This window comes from Synchiropus splendidus, chromosome 10, assembly GCF_027744825.2.
Source record: "Synchiropus splendidus isolate RoL2022-P1 chromosome 10, RoL_Sspl_1.0, whole genome shotgun sequence".
NCBI lineage: Eukaryota > Metazoa > Chordata > Actinopteri > Syngnathiformes > Callionymidae > Synchiropus > Synchiropus splendidus.
Window position 1 is genome coordinate 501,844 of NC_071343.1, and position 16,091 is coordinate 517,934.

The window sequence follows — 16,091 nt, forward strand, 5'->3', positions numbered from 1 at the left end:
CACCGACACGACCGTCCGATCAGCGGCGCTGCTCACCGAGCCACCGGACAGTGACGCGTGACGTCAGTGCAGCGGGTCTGAAGGTTTCACAGGTGGACCGTTATCCACGTGACCCGGGTCCAGACAGCAGGTGACATCAGACGGACTCGGCCTGTTTACTTCAGCGCCCCCAACAGGTTCACATTGGCAAAGTCTGACAACCGTCACACAGGTCTGACGTCACAGCAGACGAGGGAAAGAAAGACACGAGAAGGAGTGACGCTGACACCGAAGTTATGCTGAGAACAGGTGAGGAAAACATAAATACATCACCAGAACCACTGCTGTCGCTCAGAACAGAGACCAAACCAGAGAGAAGCCTTGCAGACGATTCTACAAGAATCATAAAAGCTGCCCCCTGGATGCCGCAGGAGGCGCAGGGGCCTGGGGGCAGCTCAGACGGGCGCCCCCACAGCACCCTGCTGGACCAGAGCCCGGCTCGTGGGCGAGACCTGCTCCCGCCAGGAGGAGCCGCAGTGGTCCGACAGCTGCTGGCTGGAAGCGCTGCCGTCCAAAGAGTAAACGCCCGAGTCCCCGCTGCCCTGGTGACACCTGCGGGCCCACATGCAGACAGAGGCGTCAGTCGGTGCTGTGGAGCCCAGTCTCCAGCCGGACGGACCTGTCGTCCCGCTCCGCTTCCAGCGGGGGCGCCGTCTCCACGTCAGCTGCAGCCTCCGGCAGGTCTTGGATGATCAGCTCCGAACACACCCACTGGCGGTCACATGACCCACCCGCGGCGGTGAGGAGGCGAGGACGGTCCGCAGCGGAGGAGTCGCTGAGGAGCTGCAGCAGGGGGAGGGGGGGTCAGTGGGCCTGAGACGGAGAAGAGAGGGAGAAGGCCGGGCACCTGTCGCAGCGTCTCGGGCAGCGCCACCGAGGGCCAGCAGGTGGACTTGACGGTCCTGTAGCATCTGAAGACCAGCAGCAGCACCGGCAGCACCAGCAGGAAGGAGGCCAGCAGGAAGCCCAGGAAGTAGAGCAGGATCTGCCACCAGGGAGGAGCTCCTGCAGACACAGGCCCAGGTCAGGTGACCACGCCAGCGGCAGGCGCCGCCGCCGCCGCCGCCGTACCTGCCGTCCAGGCGCACTGTGCCGCCGTGAAGGCGCTGCTCTTGTTGCCGTAGGACTCCACCACGGACTGGACGGCGACGCAGTAGCACGTCTGAGGCTGAAGGTCCCGCAGGACCACTCGATTGTGGCGGCTCCGCTGACTCCTCTGAAGGGCAGAGCACACTGGTCAAGCCGCCCGGCAGAGACGGGCCGAAGAGGCTGACCCACCTGAGGCTCGGCCCCGTGCTCCCAGTACAGCAGGAGGTAGCGCAGCGACGAGCACATCTCCCTCATGGTGGTGTTGCTGCTGGTCAGGGGGTCCGTGATCACCACCTCCAGATCGGCCCCCACAGGAGACAGCTCCACTCTGCTGGGCGGACCCAGGCGCGCTGGAGAGAGAGCGTGAGGGGTCAGGCCTCGGTGTCGGCGCCGTCCCTGGCCACGCCCACTTCCAGCCCAGGTCCGGTCAGGCGCCGGACGTCTCAGAGAAGCGCCAGAGCCTTTGTTGCTGCGCGTCGCTTCTGGCTCACCCCCCTGCCGAGAGCTTCCTGGACCCAGAGGCCGCCGCCCAAACCGCACAGACTCGCTCGTGCTCACGTGTCCGAGCCCAACGCACTTTGTCTGTGAGCTGTGTGGAAAAAGCCCTTGTATCTTCTTTACACTTTCATTTGGGGAAAAAGCCTTGACAGGTGAGATATTTCCATATGGAACGACAGTTTTTCCTTCTCTCTCCACAGTTCGCATTTCTTGTTTGTTCAAGTCAATAAATGGGTCTTCTGACTTCAGTGCAAGTCCATCAAACATGAATACATCAAGAGTGACGTTGTGACTTCACTGCATCACTGACATGAGAGATCAGAAGGTGCCGCTGCAGTTGGTTACTACCGCTGTGTAGCTGAAGCTGGCGCAGCCACACGTCACTCCGCTCATAGCCCAGCTACTGGCTACACGCTAGCTGAGTCCAGCTACTGGCTACACGCTAGCTGAGTCCAGCTACTGGCTACACGCTAGCTGAGTCCAGCTACTGGCTACATACTAGCTGAGTCCAGCTACTGGCTACACGCTAGCTTGGTCCAGCTATTAACCGCCTCGTGCAGGTGGTGGAGTCCGACTCGGAGAGAGCCCAGTTTCTCTCCAGCAGTGGGACTAAGCTGTTGCATTCAAGAGCCCAAGTTTTCTCACGGTCAGTGAGAGCTGATGACCCAGGACCAGGAGCTGCTCACACTTACCGTCTTTGTCGGGGCAGAATTCTGTGGAGGTCCAGTTTGAGGGGTCCCCCTTGATGATGGCTCGTACTCTGACGTTGTAGCAGCCAAAGTAAACAAGGTTCTGGTGGGTCAGGTCACAGAAGCGACGGGTCGTGTTGTCACAGCTGCTCGGGGACGACCAGTCGTCCTTGTGTTGTTCCCTTTTGTAGCTCCTGTGGGCAGCAGCACACATGAGCCGCGGCACCCAGAGCCCCCCCCCGACCCGAGACACTCACGACAGGTACTGGACTGCGAAGGTCACGTGATCGGTGGCCGGCCCGTTCCAGTCCCAGTGCAGCTGGTAGTTAGTGTTCAGGGTCACCATGGTCAGGTTCTGGGGCGGCGCCGGTTCTGAAACAGGAGTAGATGTAGTGGGGTCCGGTTCTTGTGAGGACCATCGCTGTGACTGGAGACAACTCAAAGAGGAACTGGTCCTTGTCGCCACCCCCGAACAGGAAGTCAGCGTCACCAGACCGCAGGAGCACCTGGTCCGGAAGCCTCCACAGTGGCACCTGAAGAGGAGGCCACAGCCTCGGGGGGCAGAGTCTTCTGGCTCAGCTCTGCAGCGGCCACAGTGCTGAGACTGTGGTGCGCAGGTCCAGAGGCTCGGTTCGCAGCACACCTTCAGATTACAGGCCTGATCTCAATACTTCCGACACCAACCGAGCCCAGAACCCAGTCAGCAGCGCGGTGACGAATGCCGACGCGCGTCACAGACTACGACGACAACAAACGTGAACGGCGTCACGGACACGGACGGAACCGACTGGTTCACAGGAGCTGGAGCCAAACGCTACGGTCGGCACCGGAACCTACCGGCGCTTCCGCGAACAGCCAGCGTGAGGAGAGTCCAGCAGACGGTCGCCCACATGTCCGAACCTCCCTTCTTTCCTGGATCAGTCCTCACGCTCGACGAACCAGACGCTGCTCCTCGAGACGGAGCCCCGCTTCCGGTGTTTTCACAATAAGAGCACGGCGTCAGGTTCCGTGAGAACCGCGCTGATCGGTAAAACAACAACAACAACAACAGCAAACAGCCACAGGTGGCCGCTGACTCCAGGCTCCAACCAACTCAACGTGACCCGCTGATCTAAACGAGTCTTTACGGTCACTAACGGTAACTTGAGTTCGCAGAAGACTCTTCTCCCCGCGTCGGTCAGTCGGGCGTTTTCGGTAAAGCGAGCTGGTTCATTATGACCTCGCGCCTGCGTCAGAGCGCCATCTGGCGGATACGTGACGAGGAATACGTCATGTGGCCACACCGTTCGTCACAAACACGACCATTTATTCATCATCGAAAAGCTCGAGGAGCAGAGGGCAGCGCCACCTGCTGACTGGAGCTCAGCATGGCCAGACGGTCCCGTCGACAGTGGCGTCACTGCAGGGAGAATCCAGGGGGCGCTGTGCTTCTGCGGGCTGCTCGGGAAGGACGCTGAGCGGGTGGTAGTCCTCAGTGGGGGGCGCCTGCTGTGTGAGCAGTGAGGAGGGCGGAGCCAGCAGGTACTGAGGAGAGGGTCGGCGCTGTCAGTCCACTGCCAGGCGCCAGGCCTCTCTGGGATTCTCACCTGCTTCCAGTGTTCCGGCATCACTTCCTGCGGACAGAGGAAGTACGAGATGCTTTGACGGTGGCGCACGCCAATCACCAGCAGAGCAACCAGAAGCGCCAGGACGGCGGCCGTCACCGCTGCCGCCAGCCACGGAGCGGCCTCCTCTGCGGAAGCAGAGCATGCAGATCAGATCCTGCGGGGAGAGAAGCGGGCCGGCAGTGACGGCGAGCTGGATACCGCTGCTGCTGGTGCTCTCGCAGACAGTCCCGCTGGGTCGGCTGGCTCCGGCCAGCTCCGTCCGGATGTGGACCTCCGCGCAGTACCTGCTCCATGGCTGCAGCTCATTCAGGACCAGTCGGTTCTGCTGGGCGTCGGGGATCCGCTGGACCTGAGTGGAGGGGCCAGGCCATTCATCCAAAAGAGGGGGGAGATTTTTCAGGACCACTGGCACCAGCAGGTGGACCAGCCTCAAACCTCAAACTAACCGCCTCCAGTCTGGTGCAGAGTCCTGGCTCAGCTGAGCCATGTGTTCAGGGGGAGAGGCTGGGGGAAGGGTGATGGCCAGGAGAGGTCCTCACAAGGACCGAGAGGCAGGCCTGTGTGTGTGTGTGTGTGTGTGTGTGTGTGAGAGAGAGAGAGAGCACCTCACCTGCTGCTCCCCCTCCCTCCAGTAGGAGAGGTTGTAGGTGGCGTCAGGAAAGGTGGACCGCAGCGAGGACACCGAGAATTCTGGGTCGGTGATGACCACCTCCAAGGAGGAGCCCCTGGAGAGGAGGGCCAGGCCCGGGGGTCCGATCACAGCTGCTCGGCGACACAAGGACAGGAGTGTGTGTCACTGACGTCTGAGAGCCCCGGTGCGTCTCCGAGTGCAGCAGACTCACTGTCTCTGAACAGGGTGAGTGAGTTGCTGTGGGTCCAGCTGGAGGTCTGGGCTCCGCGCTGAGCCCGCACGCTGCCCACGTACGCGCCAAACTCCGAGACGGGCCGCGCCACGGCGCTGAGGTCGCAGCGGCGCCGCGTCGTGTTGACGCAGCCGGCCGTGACCTGGGCCGGGCTCATGCGCGCCCTGAGCCCAAGCACAACGCAGGTCAGCAGGCGCTGCTGCTGACGGACTTCCGAGGACACTCACCAGAACTGGGTGGAGTAGAGCAGGTCGCGGGCGCCCCCCTCCGGCGGGTCCCACTCCAGCTGCAGGTTCATGTTGACGGAGGTCAAGCGCACGTTTCTGGGGGCGTCCAGAGCTGCCGGTCACGTGACAAGAGGTCAGGTTACACGACATAAGTTCGGTCCGGACCGACAAACAGGAGCGAGCGTCACACGGCAGCACACGGAGACGTCAGAGTCCCAATGAGGATGGAATTCAAAAACAAACGGCAGACGCGACTGCGGCGCTTTGGGAGTCGATTGATGACGTCACCGCCGACCGGCGTCAACATTAAAAACATCTGAGTTAATTGAGACCTTCAAACGGCTGAACGCACGACGAGCGCGCTCGTCTCGGCGAGAGCGCAGGCGAGGACGGCGGGTCGAACCGGTCCTCCGGTGCCGACCCACTCGCGTCGGACAGTTACCTGAGGACGTCACCGGCCGTGACGAGACGCCGAGGACGAGCAGAAGCAGAGCGCCGAACATGATCGCGGCTCGGAACCACGGCCGTCGGTTCCAGTCAGCCCCTCATTATTTCCTGGAACAAGTGCCGGAAACAGCCGAGGAGAAGCGAAACTTGACGAACCCGAAGAAAGCGAAAGTCGTTCTGACGTCACGAGAAGCGGTTGGCGACAGCTCTTCTTTAATGACACTGTTATAAACGACACGCTTCCGGCTTCCTGTTCCAGGCAGGGCCCACGTGGGTGGCGGGAGGTGTCGATCAAGCGCAGGGGGCGGGGCTCCGTAGTCACGTGGCCGCGGGTCAGGTCCTTGGCCTCCTGTCGAGCCTGAGAGAGGAGAGGTCAGAGCAGCGGGTCACAGGAGTCAGAGGCGAGCGCTCTCTGCGTCTCACCTCCTCTGCTGCTCGCGGCGACTCAGCTGGACGCCATACAGCAGCACAAGGATCAGAAGGAGTCCCAGTCCACAGAAGGCCACCAGCAGGCCCAGGACCACGTGCTCTGAGAGGAGCAGGCGGCGGGTGAGAGACCGCCACCGAGTCAGGAGAGCAGACGCGCCACGTACCGGAGCTCCTGCTGCGGGGCGGGCTGCTGAGCGCGCACACCGGAGGCCCGGCAACAGAGCGGGGCTGCGTGAGCGCGCCCACCCGCACGCTCACGCAGTACTGGGCGCCGGGCTGCAGGTGCGGGATCACGCTCTCCTCTGAGTACGGCAGCGTCAGGGTGAACTGAAACACAGCGGAGCGGAGCCTGGAGCCGGAACCTTCTCAGGTCGCCAGACACGAGCGGAGCGAGAACACAAGCGAGAGGAAGTGGTGAGCGACAAGCGAGCGCGCCACTTCCTGCCTCCTGTCACTCGCTGTGAGCAGGCCAGGAGGAGGCGAGCAAGGGGGCGCCAGAGAGGGCTGTGCCGCTGACCTTTTGCAGGTCCAGTCGCTCCAAAGGTCATTGCCTTGGCAGACTCACCTGAGCCCGGTCGCTGACCCGGGTCACCTGCAGGTCCAGATGCCTGTAGAGACTCTGGAGGTGGGGGCGAAGCTGCGGAGCCACTGACGTGGGAACAGTGACTCGGAGGATCAAGCAGGTCCCGCAGCCAGACAAGGCAAGTTCTGGAGGTCCGATCAGGGCTGGAGCGGAGAGCAGAGGCAGGCTGGGTCCTGTGCCGTCAACACACACACACACACACACGTCTGTCCTCTCCTGCCTGTCACCCTTTCCCCAGCCTCTGGCCCTAAACCAGACCTGAGCAAAGTGCGGCCCGATGCCTGCATTTTCATGGCCTACTTGATGTCAGACTAAATCTCTCACTAATATGTCCTACTTTGCCTTCTGCCTTGTTTGTTCTTTGTCTTTTCGTCACCACTTCAGCAGCAAATGTAGCATGTTCCTGTTTTTCCACTCACATTCTCTTCTTTTTATGGGCCATTTTTGTGGAGGTCTTGCTTCTCAGAATACATTGAAGTAATTCTGAAAAGATATTTTGAAATAAATTGCCTTGATATCTTGAACGTCTGGTCCGTAGTTGATTTCTATTCAAATTAAGTGCATATAAAATGAAATGCTTCAATAGGTTTCATTGCACATTTGCACAACTCATCTTTGTCCTTGTTACGTGAGTCTATATTTTTCCATCATGTTGTGTAGTCACCGCCTCTTTCTTTTGGCATGTTGGCCCCTCACAATGTGGAACCAGGGCTCTGAACCAAACTGGAACCCAGTTATTTTGAAGTCCTCATCCTGAAATTGAGGCTTCACCTTGTGGGCTCCAGCCATGTGTCCTCACAAAAGAGGTGCTTTGTCAACAACCACCCCCCCCACACACACACACACACACAGCAGGGACTCACTGTCCATCATCGGCATGAACTGCTCCGACATGGTCCAGTTGGAAGTCCGGTCCAGAGTGAGCGCCCGGACCCGGCACAGGTAGAGGTCCAGCGGGTCGGTGATGGCAGCGGTGATGTCGCAGGTCTGGCCGACCGTCAGCTGGGAGCAGTTGGAGACGGGACGCCAGCGGCTCTTCTTCCTGAGTCGGACACAGAGGATGTGGAAGCAGAGCAGCGGAGGAGGGGCTGGCTGAGGGTCCGCACCTGAGCCGAGTCACCTGGACACTGAAGCGGGCGCCGGCGGGGGTGTGGGCTCCGGGCAGGAAGTGGAGCCTGTGTTCCATGTTGAAGGAGGAGACGGAGACGGAGGAGGGAGGCGGCAGCAGGACGCCCTGGGCTGTGGAGCACAGACGGATGCACTCTGGGAAAGGGGACGGACACGAAGTTTCGATCTCAGACTTGTTGCTATCTATCTGTAAACACTTTCGGTTACAGCAGAAGCAACACTTCAGTGATGTTTGAAATGAGCGAGGTCAGCGCCGTCTGTCAGGAAACAAGAAATACTTCTCCTATCCTAATGAGGACCACGGACGAGTGGTAGACAGTAGTTACCCAGCTGCAGCAGGAGAAGCAGCCAGCAGAACATGGTTGCTCCAGCCAGGTCCAGATCAGGGCGGCCAGCCGAGCCCAGCGCTCACATCGGAGTTTCTTCTTCTCAGAAGTTCCTCCCCCACCGTCTGAGGAGGAAACCACGCGTAGAGCAGCGGCGGAGGAAGCAGCAGAGACGCGGCCGACCCAGGTGCCACTGAGCTCCACACGCACACACACACGGGGGCTCACTCCTGACTGGCTTCAGACGCCGCAGGTCGAACGCCCTGGACACAAGTGGCTTTCCAGCGACTGGTTAACTTGAAGCGTGAAAACTCCACAGCACGCGAGCACAACACCGAGCATGTGAGAGGGTGCATCCACAACAATGCCGAAGAAACACCTGCTCATGAAGAGCAGCCACGCGGGACGCCAGGTGACCACAAAACCACCAACACATTCACGTCACATTTTTAATCTGAAGTCCTGGATATGAAAGATGAGGAAACAATCCAACAAAGCAGAGTTGGAGGTCCGGTTCCCAACCCAAACCCGGTGGCACCGTCTGGCCCAGTGTTGCTGGCGAGGCAACAGCCACCACACCAATGTTCCATCTGAGGCTCACTCCTCAGAAGCGTGAGCAGCTGTGGTCAGATGCCACAGTGGTGCCCCGGCACGCTGGGAAGGCTGAGCCCTCCTGTCAGCAGGGAAGTCCAGTCCTGAAGGTTCTTGGGTGGATGTGCTTCTTCCCTCATGCGGCCTCCGGTCTCGGCTCCAGATGTAGCACCACAGGTGACAGTCCAGTGGCTTTGAATCTAGTCACATCCTCCTCAAGTAAAGAGAAGCGTCTTCACCCGCAGAGAGCACTTCCTCCTGCTGCAGGACCAACGTCTCATCAGCCTCTTCCTGAAGCCCCTCCTGGCCCTGCTCCGGCCCCTCAGCCTCCTTCTCCTCCACCTCTCTTCCAAAGGTTAAGGAGAACAGGTCCACCTCCTGCACGCCCCCCTCCTCCTCCTCCTCCTCTTCCTCCTCCTCCTCCTCCTCCTCATGACTCAAGCCCAGTCCCCCTGCAGTCAAGGCTCCAGGTCTCATCTCGTAGTTCTCCTCTTCAGAGCCAGGCAGCAGGTCCGGGTGGGCAGCGGGCTCCGAGGGCAGGGGGCAGGAAGGAGAAGCGGGCAGCGGGCTGCTCTTCACTCTGGCTTGGTAGCCTTGGAGCTGGCCAGCAGGGGTCGCTGACGTCACCTCTCGGATGCTGGAGAGCGAGGCGGGGCGCTGCTGCAGCAGCCGCACCGGCCGGAAGGTTCTGACGGAGGTCTGCAAGGTCACGTGACCAGAGGCTCATCATGTGAAGCTGGTGTGACACGCCCCTCCCTGACCCTGTCCCAGCTCACCAGGACTGAAGGCAGACGACGTCTCCTCGCTCGGATGACACCACTGTAGAGCAGCAGCAGCAGCAGCGAGACCGGAAGCACCAGCAGCAGCACCAGGAGCGACAGCAGCACCACCCACCAGTCTGCAGGGGGCGTGAGAGAGGAGGGACAGATGAGAGAGAGCGGGAGGGGGCCCGGTCTCTCTACCTCTCTACCTTGGCCCGGTCCGGCCGGCGTGAAGGCGCACTCAGGGCGGCTGAAGTTGGGCTTGCGTTGAACCAGATCGTCCCAGAAGCGCACAGAGACACAGTAGCGCCTGCCGGGGAGCAGGTTCCTCACCGTCCTCCTGCTCAGAGAGCGGAAGTCTTCCTCAGACTGCGGAGACACAAAGTCCCCAGTGATGAGGGCCCGGCACCGCCGCAGCAGAGTGAGAGGCTCCGCCCACCTGGAGCTGGCCGCCGCTCTCCTCCGTCCTCAGCCGGTAGAACAGGGAGTCGTAGACGTGGCGCAGGTGCTGGCGGGAGGGCCGCAGGTCCACACACAGGTCCCTCCCACAGGAGGAGAGCTCCATGAGCGGGAGGTCCAGCCGAGCTGCCCACAGACACACGGGGTCACCGCCAGCCACCCCGGCACCAGGCCGGCCAGTAGCACCTACTGTCTCGGAGCGGGCTGAACCCTTCGCTGTGGTCGGTGAAGGCCTCCAGCGGCGGCAGCCGTGCGGACACGCGGACAAAGTAGCTGGCACTGTTGTCGGGAAAAGCCTCCGTCAGGTTGCAGAAGTGGAGCTGGAGCAGGTGCTGGCATCCCACCACCGGCGCCCAGGACGTCCCTCTGCAGACGGCCAGGGACCTTAGAGCAGCGGCCAGAGGAGCCCGAGGAACGGGACACCCACCTCTCGTCCACCACCGACACCTGGTAGAAGACACCCTCGGGGGCGTCGGCGCCGGGCTCCCACGTCAGCGTGTGGACAAAGTGATCGGAGGTCAGGTTCAAGCGCGCTGGCGGTCGGAGAGCCACGGCCTCTGAGGAGGAGACACCACAGCTGCTCAGAGATGGCGACGGCTCTCTCCGGGAGAGGCTCGGAACTGCCTGCGCCGGGAGCGACGAGCGGCCGGAACACACCAAGGTCTTCCGGAGGAGGCGTGGCGACAATGGCGCTGGACTCACCTGTCAGGTCCCGCGCGAGCCACAGCACCGCCCAGACCACAGGCGTCATGACCTGAAACGTCACACGCGTCACACACACCCGCCCGCCACAACACAGCATCGCGCAGACTCCACTCACGTGCTCATCGACCTGGCGATGTCAGGTTCGGCGCGTGGGCCTCGGCCGGTCCGAGCTCGAGCTCGCCGAGTCGCTTCCTCTTTCCGGAGCGCGCTGCCTTCACGGACCTCCAGGCGACCAGCTCGGCGACGGAGCTGACGAACCCAGCTCCAGGTTCTCGGTCACGTGCGACCACACGCCGGGTTCAGGTCCAGGTCTGCGGAGACGATGTGTCAAAGTGAAACTAACGGAGTGGGTGAAGGGAGCGGCAGGAAGTCACGTGGCCACCCCTCCCACCCAGAGCGGGGGCGAGACGGTGCGTTCACGCCGGCTCTGGAGCTCACGAGTTCTTGATCTGCCTCACCGATGACCGGGGCGGGGAAAGGTCCCGAGTCTTCGCTTGAACTCTCCAGTCTCCAAGTTGATCCGGGGACACCCCGCGTTCACTGACTGGGGCGCGCAACACAGTGACGTCACACCAGGAGACTCATAGAATCTGCGGCTCCTGACGCTTGACTTCATGACGTCACCCATCAGACAGAGGGCGACAGGAGCGCTGACTCAGCATGGAGCCATGTCCAGCGCACATGGAAAAACCTGGAAAGGCACTGGGACAGGGCAGACCTCCTCCCACGCAGTCACTTTCTGAGGCCAGATGACTGGAGCTGGGACACGAGCCTGGCCCGGGGCGGGCAGACCGGTGTTCTGACTCGCTCCAAGTGATGGCGCACGGGTCTGGGCTCCAGCAACGGTGGCGCCAGCTCTGACCCACTGCGCGCAGCTGGACCAGATGCTTTGTTTGAAGAAACAACACACAACACCCATTTGCTTTTCAAGCATTTCATTGGAATAAAAACACAAGTGTGAAACCACAAAACTCAGCAACACAAACAGGTAAACAGACCACAGTCCAAACCCGGACCCAGCGCTTCCAGTCCCCGTCAGGGAATTCTCCTCCGGCGCCGCGGTGACATGGGGCAGGACAGACCCGTGCCACGCCTCTGACGACGCTGGCCCCGCCGTCTCGCAGGTGAAAGAGCCAGACGGACCCGGGGCCACAGTTCTCCAGATTGATGCCGACTCCACCAGCACAACATAGTTTGCCACATCAAAGTCGATTGTGGCATCTTGTATTTGAGAAGCTTCGGCCAAAGCAGCGGCGCCGTTGTCAGCGGCCTCGCGTGACAGAGACGGAGGCAGTGAAAGCAGCTCCAGCAGGCCCTGAAGTGGATCAGCTCCGCCACATGTAGCCAGAGGAGCTGAGCGTCTGCTCTTCAGAGTCGTGGCTCCAGCGGGATCCCCGACACTCGTATCCATCACTCGCTCCGTCAGACTCCGCCCGTGTCGGCGTGGAGCTGGGGTCATGTGACAGGTGGGTTTGGGCGTGGGTCAGGGCAGCGACGGTGACGGAGAAGAGGTCCACACAGTCCTCCTCGGACTGGACTTCGTCCTCCTCGTCACTGGAGAAGCGCTCGGCGTCCATCCCGCCGGCAGACGCCGTCCCTCCTTCTGGGCCCACCTGGTTCTCAAGTCCAGAACCCTCAGTCCCCCCGCCGCCTGCCGAGTCCTGCGCCGAGTCCTCCGTTAACCTGCCGGACGGCGCGGCGACCGAGCAGGTCGCTGCGCGTCGGTCGATGTAGATGTTGGACCATCCTCCGTGGTCCTCATCGCCCGGGACCAGATGACAGATGGGGATCTCCACCGGGGTCCAGTCTGGCTTCAGGATGGTCTTGTGGATCTGGGCCGGCTGATGTGGACAGGCAGTCACAGTGTGAGTGATGAGTCAGAAGGGAGTCACAGTTGAATCACACTCACCTCCAGCTCCTTCAGCATGTCCAGCAGAGGAACCGGGCTACACAGAAGTCCAACGTAGTGAAGGCCACAGGTCAGCAGGGTCAGGAAGACGATGAGGAGCAGGACAGGACCAAGCACGAGGAGCACAGTCGGAACTGAAGACACACAAGGCCACGGTCACGGCGGCGAGACGGAAGGGCAAAACCCAGTTCTACTTTGCTTTGTTTTCTGGAGCTGCTCTGCTGGAACACCGACGTCAGCTCAAGAGAAGCGAGCCTCTGAAAACGTCCCATGATGCAGCGCGGCTGCTGACCCGACCCTGAGGGCTGGGGCCCCCCGGCACTGACCTCTGCTGCGCCCCGCTGCTCCACTGCTGATGCAGGACCAGGGCGACCAGGGCGTGTTGTGGTTGATCTCCGTCTGCAGCCTGACCTGGACGCAGTGCGGGCCCTGCTCCGGCGCCCACAGGGTGACGCTCTGCTCTTTGGTCGTCCATGTCTCCTGTCCATCACAGACAGATGCTGACAGATGTGGCAGCGACGCCTGCGGCGAGGGAGCGGCGCCTCACCTGCGTCCTGCTGCCTGTTCTCCACACCACGATGTAGTCGGGGCCGTAGGCCAGGATGTCGCCGCGGCCCTCGGTGTCAGGAAGCGAGATGTTGACATGAATGTGGTTGTTGACTCTGGCCAGCGTCAGCGAGGGCGGGCCCAGGACAGCTATTTCAAGAAAGTTCAGCGCTCGGTGGAGATTTTCAGCAGGAAACATATTGAACTAACTACAGCTGTATTAATCATGCAGTTGACATTTTCTACATACTGATATCCAGTATCTTGTCACTGCTCTGTTACAGTACCAAACAATCTTCAATCAAATAGAGTGGGATAGTTTGCTAAATTCGGTGTGTGGGCCTGACACACCCACCCACAAAGGGGGGATATGTTGTGGAACAATTAGGGTTACGAGGATAACTTGTCTTTCAGTACCAATGGAACGATGAGCAGAAAAAGACTTACTGTCCTCATAGGGGGTGAAGGCGGGTGCTGAGGACCACAGGGAGTGGTTCCCACCGTGGCTCGCTCGCACCCGCAGGTCATGTCTCATGAACTTGTCCAGCCTCAGCCTGCAGGACGTGGAGGAGGAGGACACCAAGTCCTGATGCTTCCCGTTGGCACTGAAAGAGTGAGGCGGGACCTTGAGCAAACCTGGGGCTGATTCAGGCGGGGGTCCCACAGGTGACCTCCAGGAAGCTGCTCGTCACTCGCACATGGTTCCAACTCTGGAGCCTCTCTCCACGCCAGGAGCTCCGTGTTGCTCCACCTGCTGCGGCGGCTACAGCCATTTAGAGGAAGCAGCTCCCAGAGAGCAAGTTTCACTTTCCACATCTGGCTGGCGAGTCAGAGTGGGTCAGGAGAGTCAGACAGGAGAGTCCGTCAGGAGAGTCAGAGTTGGCCAAGAGAGTCAGATAGGAGAGTCAGAGTGGGTCGAGAGAGTCAGTCAGAAGAGTCAGAGTGGGTCGAGAGAGTCAGTCAGGAGAGTCAGAGTGGGTCAGGAGGGTCAGACAGGAGAGTCAGAGTTGGTCAGGAGAGTCAGACAGGAGAGTCAGAGTGGGTCAGGAGAGTCAGTCAGGAGAGTCAGAGTGGGTCGAGAGAGTCAGTCAGGAGAGTCAGAGTGGGTCAGGAGGGTCAGACAGGAGAGTCAGAGTTGGTCAGGAGAGTCAGACAGGAGAGTCAGAGTGGGTCAGGAGAGTCAGTCAGGAGAGTCAGAATGGGTCAGGAGAGTCAGTCAGGAGAGTCAGAGTGGGTCAGGAGAGTCAGTCAGGAGAGTCAGAATGGGTCAGGAGAGTCAGTCAGGAGAGTCAGAGTGGGTCAGGAGGGTCAGAATGGGTCAGCAGAGTCGGTCAGGAGAGTCAGACAGGAGAGTCAGAGTGGGTCAAGAGAGTCAGTCAGGAGAGTCAGAATGGGTCAGGAGAGTCAGAGTGGGTCAGGAGAGTCAGAGTGGGTCAGGAGGGTCAGACAGGAGAGTCAGAGTGGGTCAAGAGAGTCAGTCAGGAGAGTCAGAATGGGTCAGGAGGGTCAGACAGGAGAGTCAGAGTGGGTCAAGAGAGTCAGTCAGGAGAGTCAGAGTGGGTCAGGAGAGTCAGTCAGGAGAGTCAGAGTGGGTCAGGAGGGTCAGACAGGAGAGTCAGAGTGGGTCAGGAGCCGTGGGTCTGCTCTTGTTCTACTCCAAAACACGTGACAGTGGCAGCAGGAGTCATGAAGGCTGACCGGACCCACACCGGGTCACTTACCGCCTGTCTATCTGGTAGGTGGTCCCGGGCGGCGAGCCGGGTCCAGGGTCCCATCGCAGGACGTGCCGGAAGTTGTAGGAGCTCAACGAGACGTTAACTGGAGCAGGAAGTGAGGCGAGCGCTGCGGGCCGACAGGCGACACGGTCACGGGACTCAGAGGTCAAAGGGCAGGGGCGTGGCCAGCGGTTCACTCACCAGAGCGCAGCAGGAGCACCAGGCAGACGGAGACAGGAACTGAGGTCATGGCGTTTCCTGCGAGACAGACGACAGTTCACTTTGGACCTGTGCAGGTCCTGACCCCGGGTCTGAGCCTGGGCTTCCTCCGGCTGCGGACCCAGCGACTGGGGGCGGAGCCCTGGGCTCCAGTCCGGCCGGCCGCTCCGGTCCCTTCCAGGCGCCCAGGACGCCGACACTTCCGGAGCCTCACCTTCGATTTGAAGTGCTCGGGTGTGGACCGGCTCATCGATCCAGAGCGCGAGGCTCACAGCCGGAGCAGCCGCAGACACGCGCGCGCCGCCGGCTCCATCGAAGAAACGTCGCCCGCTGGAACTTCCGCGTCTGCCTGTTGTTGTTGTTATTGTCGTTCACGTCCGCTCAGCAGACCTTCAAAATAAAGGTCTGTGAAGCGGCCACTTCCTGCTGAGGCCGTCTCCGTGAAGCTGAGGTGAGCAGGTCTGCAGGTGTCACTCGCTGGTTCCGGGAAGAAGAACCAGCTCTTCAAGGAGCGCCCGCTCGAGAGGACACGACACCGAGCGTGACGTCATCGCTGCTGACACGTCAAAGCAAAAGTCAAACCCATTGTGTTTCACTTCACGCTTGAGTCACAGATCTGTTCTGCGCTCACTCACGAGCGTTAGAAGCGGCCCTCACACCCCGGAAGTGACTCACGTCTCAGTCGCCCAACAGCAGGAGGCGCCATGTCACTGCCCTATTTGCTTCTTCATCCCGGTTTGCTTCCAGGGCTCAGTTTTATGACGTCATTTCCTGTCCGCATGCGCACAGTGGAATTTCAAGACGTAAATTCCTGTCCACATGCGCACATGGGTGTAGCTGCTTGACACATAAATTAGAATAAAATTAGGAACGTCATTGCGCCACGCCTCACTACACACTGGTATTTCATCAAGAGAAGCAGAATTTGAATTACTAAAGTACTACGCCGACGCATTAACTGTATTTTAACCTTATTTTATATATATCACTACATTTGACTTGTATTCAACAATTCGGATATTTTGGACTCATCCTTCTGTCCCCGCGCTGATGGTACCGCGCTGCTCCTGTTCTTTATTCCTCGTGGGCGACGGTACCACGGAGTGCCACCAAGGCTGACGCACGCACTGGCCGCACGGACTCGAGCGACTGACTGGATCTCTGCCCGCCTGCTCGGTCCGACTCATGGATTCCATGAGTCCCACTCACTTCATGGGACGGAGCCGGCGGGACATGGCACTGGGCACAGGTGTGCTGCGTC

General features: G+C 60.4%; 4 protein-coding genes across 5 annotated transcripts; all 4 read right to left on the minus strand.

The window, feature by feature from the left end:
- Positions 1-422: 422 nt before the first annotated feature.
- LOC128765562 (interferon alpha/beta receptor 1a-like) lies at positions 423-3,450 on the minus strand. Its single transcript, XM_053876309.1, has 8 exons — positions 3,153-3,450; positions 2,573-2,687; positions 2,319-2,509; positions 1,318-1,478; positions 1,111-1,255; positions 887-1,044; positions 659-822; positions 423-591 (listed from the first exon to the last, which is right to left on the minus strand). Exons 1-8 carry the CDS (start codon positions 3,205-3,207, stop codon positions 435-437), a joined length of 1,146 nt encoding a protein of 381 aa, XP_053732284.1. The 5' UTR covers positions 3,208-3,450; the 3' UTR covers positions 423-434.
- A 150-nt stretch (positions 3,451-3,600) lies between these two features.
- LOC128765565 (interleukin-10 receptor subunit beta-like) lies at positions 3,601-5,671 on the minus strand. The gene is made up of 7 exons (XM_053876311.1): positions 5,455-5,671; positions 5,013-5,124; positions 4,765-4,949; positions 4,533-4,684; positions 4,121-4,271; positions 3,902-4,047; positions 3,601-3,839 (listed from the first exon to the last, which is right to left on the minus strand). Exons 1-7 carry the CDS (start codon positions 5,513-5,515, stop codon positions 3,678-3,680), a joined length of 969 nt encoding a protein of 322 aa, XP_053732286.1. The 5' UTR covers positions 5,516-5,671; the 3' UTR covers positions 3,601-3,677.
- On the minus strand, positions 5,646-8,110 carry LOC128765566 (interferon alpha/beta receptor 2-like). 2 transcript variants are annotated; one of them, XM_053876313.1, is made up of 7 exons: positions 7,926-8,110; positions 7,578-7,734; positions 7,335-7,513; positions 6,454-6,614; positions 6,053-6,215; positions 5,883-5,988; positions 5,646-5,817 (listed from the first exon to the last, which is right to left on the minus strand). In XM_053876313.1, the coding sequence occupies exons 1-7, from the start codon at positions 7,957-7,959 to the stop codon at positions 5,793-5,795; spliced, it is 825 nt and encodes a 274-aa protein (XP_053732288.1). In that variant the 5' UTR covers positions 7,960-8,110; the 3' UTR covers positions 5,646-5,792. The 2 variants fall into 2 exon arrangements, with proteins under 2 accessions (XP_053732288.1, XP_053732287.1); XM_053876312.1 differs by having other exon boundaries at positions 5,646-6,215.
- A 225-nt stretch (positions 8,111-8,335) lies between these two features.
- crfb2 (cytokine receptor family member b2) lies at positions 8,336-16,068 on the minus strand. Its single transcript, XM_053876727.1, has 18 exons — positions 15,466-16,068; positions 15,045-15,383; positions 14,813-14,869; positions 14,618-14,738; positions 13,344-13,501; positions 12,898-13,046; positions 12,677-12,830; positions 12,351-12,484; positions 11,770-12,282; positions 10,900-10,985; positions 10,722-10,752; positions 10,439-10,490; positions 10,164-10,293; positions 9,927-10,102; positions 9,717-9,862; positions 9,487-9,646; positions 9,293-9,414; positions 8,336-9,215 (listed from the first exon to the last, which is right to left on the minus strand). Exons 3-18 carry the CDS (start codon positions 14,859-14,861, stop codon positions 8,721-8,723), a joined length of 2,676 nt encoding a protein of 891 aa, XP_053732702.1. The 5' UTR covers positions 14,862-14,869; positions 15,045-15,383; positions 15,466-16,068; the 3' UTR covers positions 8,336-8,720.
- Between the last annotated feature and the right edge of the window lie 23 nt (positions 16,069-16,091).

Excerpts from the sequence above, each read along its gene's own strand:
- LOC128765562 (XM_053876309.1), bottom strand. The coding sequence starts at position 3,207 with ATGTGGGCGACCGTCTGCTGGACTCTCCTCACGCTGGCTGTTCGCGGA. Across the intron at positions 1,256-1,317 it reads AGCACGGGGCCGAGCCTCAG|AGGAGTCAGCGGAGCCGCCA; the intron begins GTGGGTCAGCCT and ends TCTGCCCTTCAG. Across the intron at positions 823-886 it reads TGCCCGAGACGCTGCGACAG|CTCCTCAGCGACTCCTCCGC; the intron begins GTGCCCGGCCTT and ends CCCCTGCTGCAG.
- LOC128765565 (XM_053876311.1), bottom strand. The coding sequence starts at position 5,515 with ATGTTCGGCGCTCTGCTTCTGCTCGTCCTCGGCGTCTCGTCACGGCCG. Across the intron at positions 5,125-5,454 it reads ACGGCCGGTGACGTCCTCAG|CTCTGGACGCCCCCAGAAAC; the intron begins GTAACTGTCCGA and ends CGTGACCGGCAG. Across the intron at positions 3,840-3,901 it reads TGCCGGAACACTGGAAGCAG|TACCTGCTGGCTCCGCCCTC; the intron begins GTGAGAATCCCA and ends CCCTCTCCTCAG.
- LOC128765566 (XM_053876312.1), bottom strand. The coding sequence starts at position 7,959 with ATGTTCTGCTGGCTGCTTCTCCTGCTGCAGCTGG. Across the intron at positions 7,735-7,925 it reads GCTTCTCCTGCTGCAGCTGG|AGTGCATCCGTCTGTGCTCC; the intron begins GTAACTACTGTC and ends CCCCTTTCCCAG. Across the intron at positions 7,514-7,577 it reads GTCCAGGTGACTCGGCTCAG|GAAGAAGAGCCGCTGGCGTC; the intron begins GTGCGGACCCTC and ends TGTCCGACTCAG.
- crfb2 (XM_053876727.1), bottom strand. The coding sequence starts at position 14,861 with ATGACCTCAGTTCCTGTCTCCGTCTGCCTGGTGCTCCTGCTGCGCTCT. Across the intron at positions 13,047-13,343 it reads CTTCACCCCCTATGAGGACA|CTGTCCTGGGCCCGCCCTCG; the intron begins GTAAGTCTTTTT and ends TTCTTGAAATAG. Across the intron at positions 9,415-9,486 it reads GCCGGCCGGACCGGGCCAAG|ACTGGTGGGTGGTGCTGCTG; the intron begins GTAGAGAGGTAG and ends CGCCCCCTGCAG.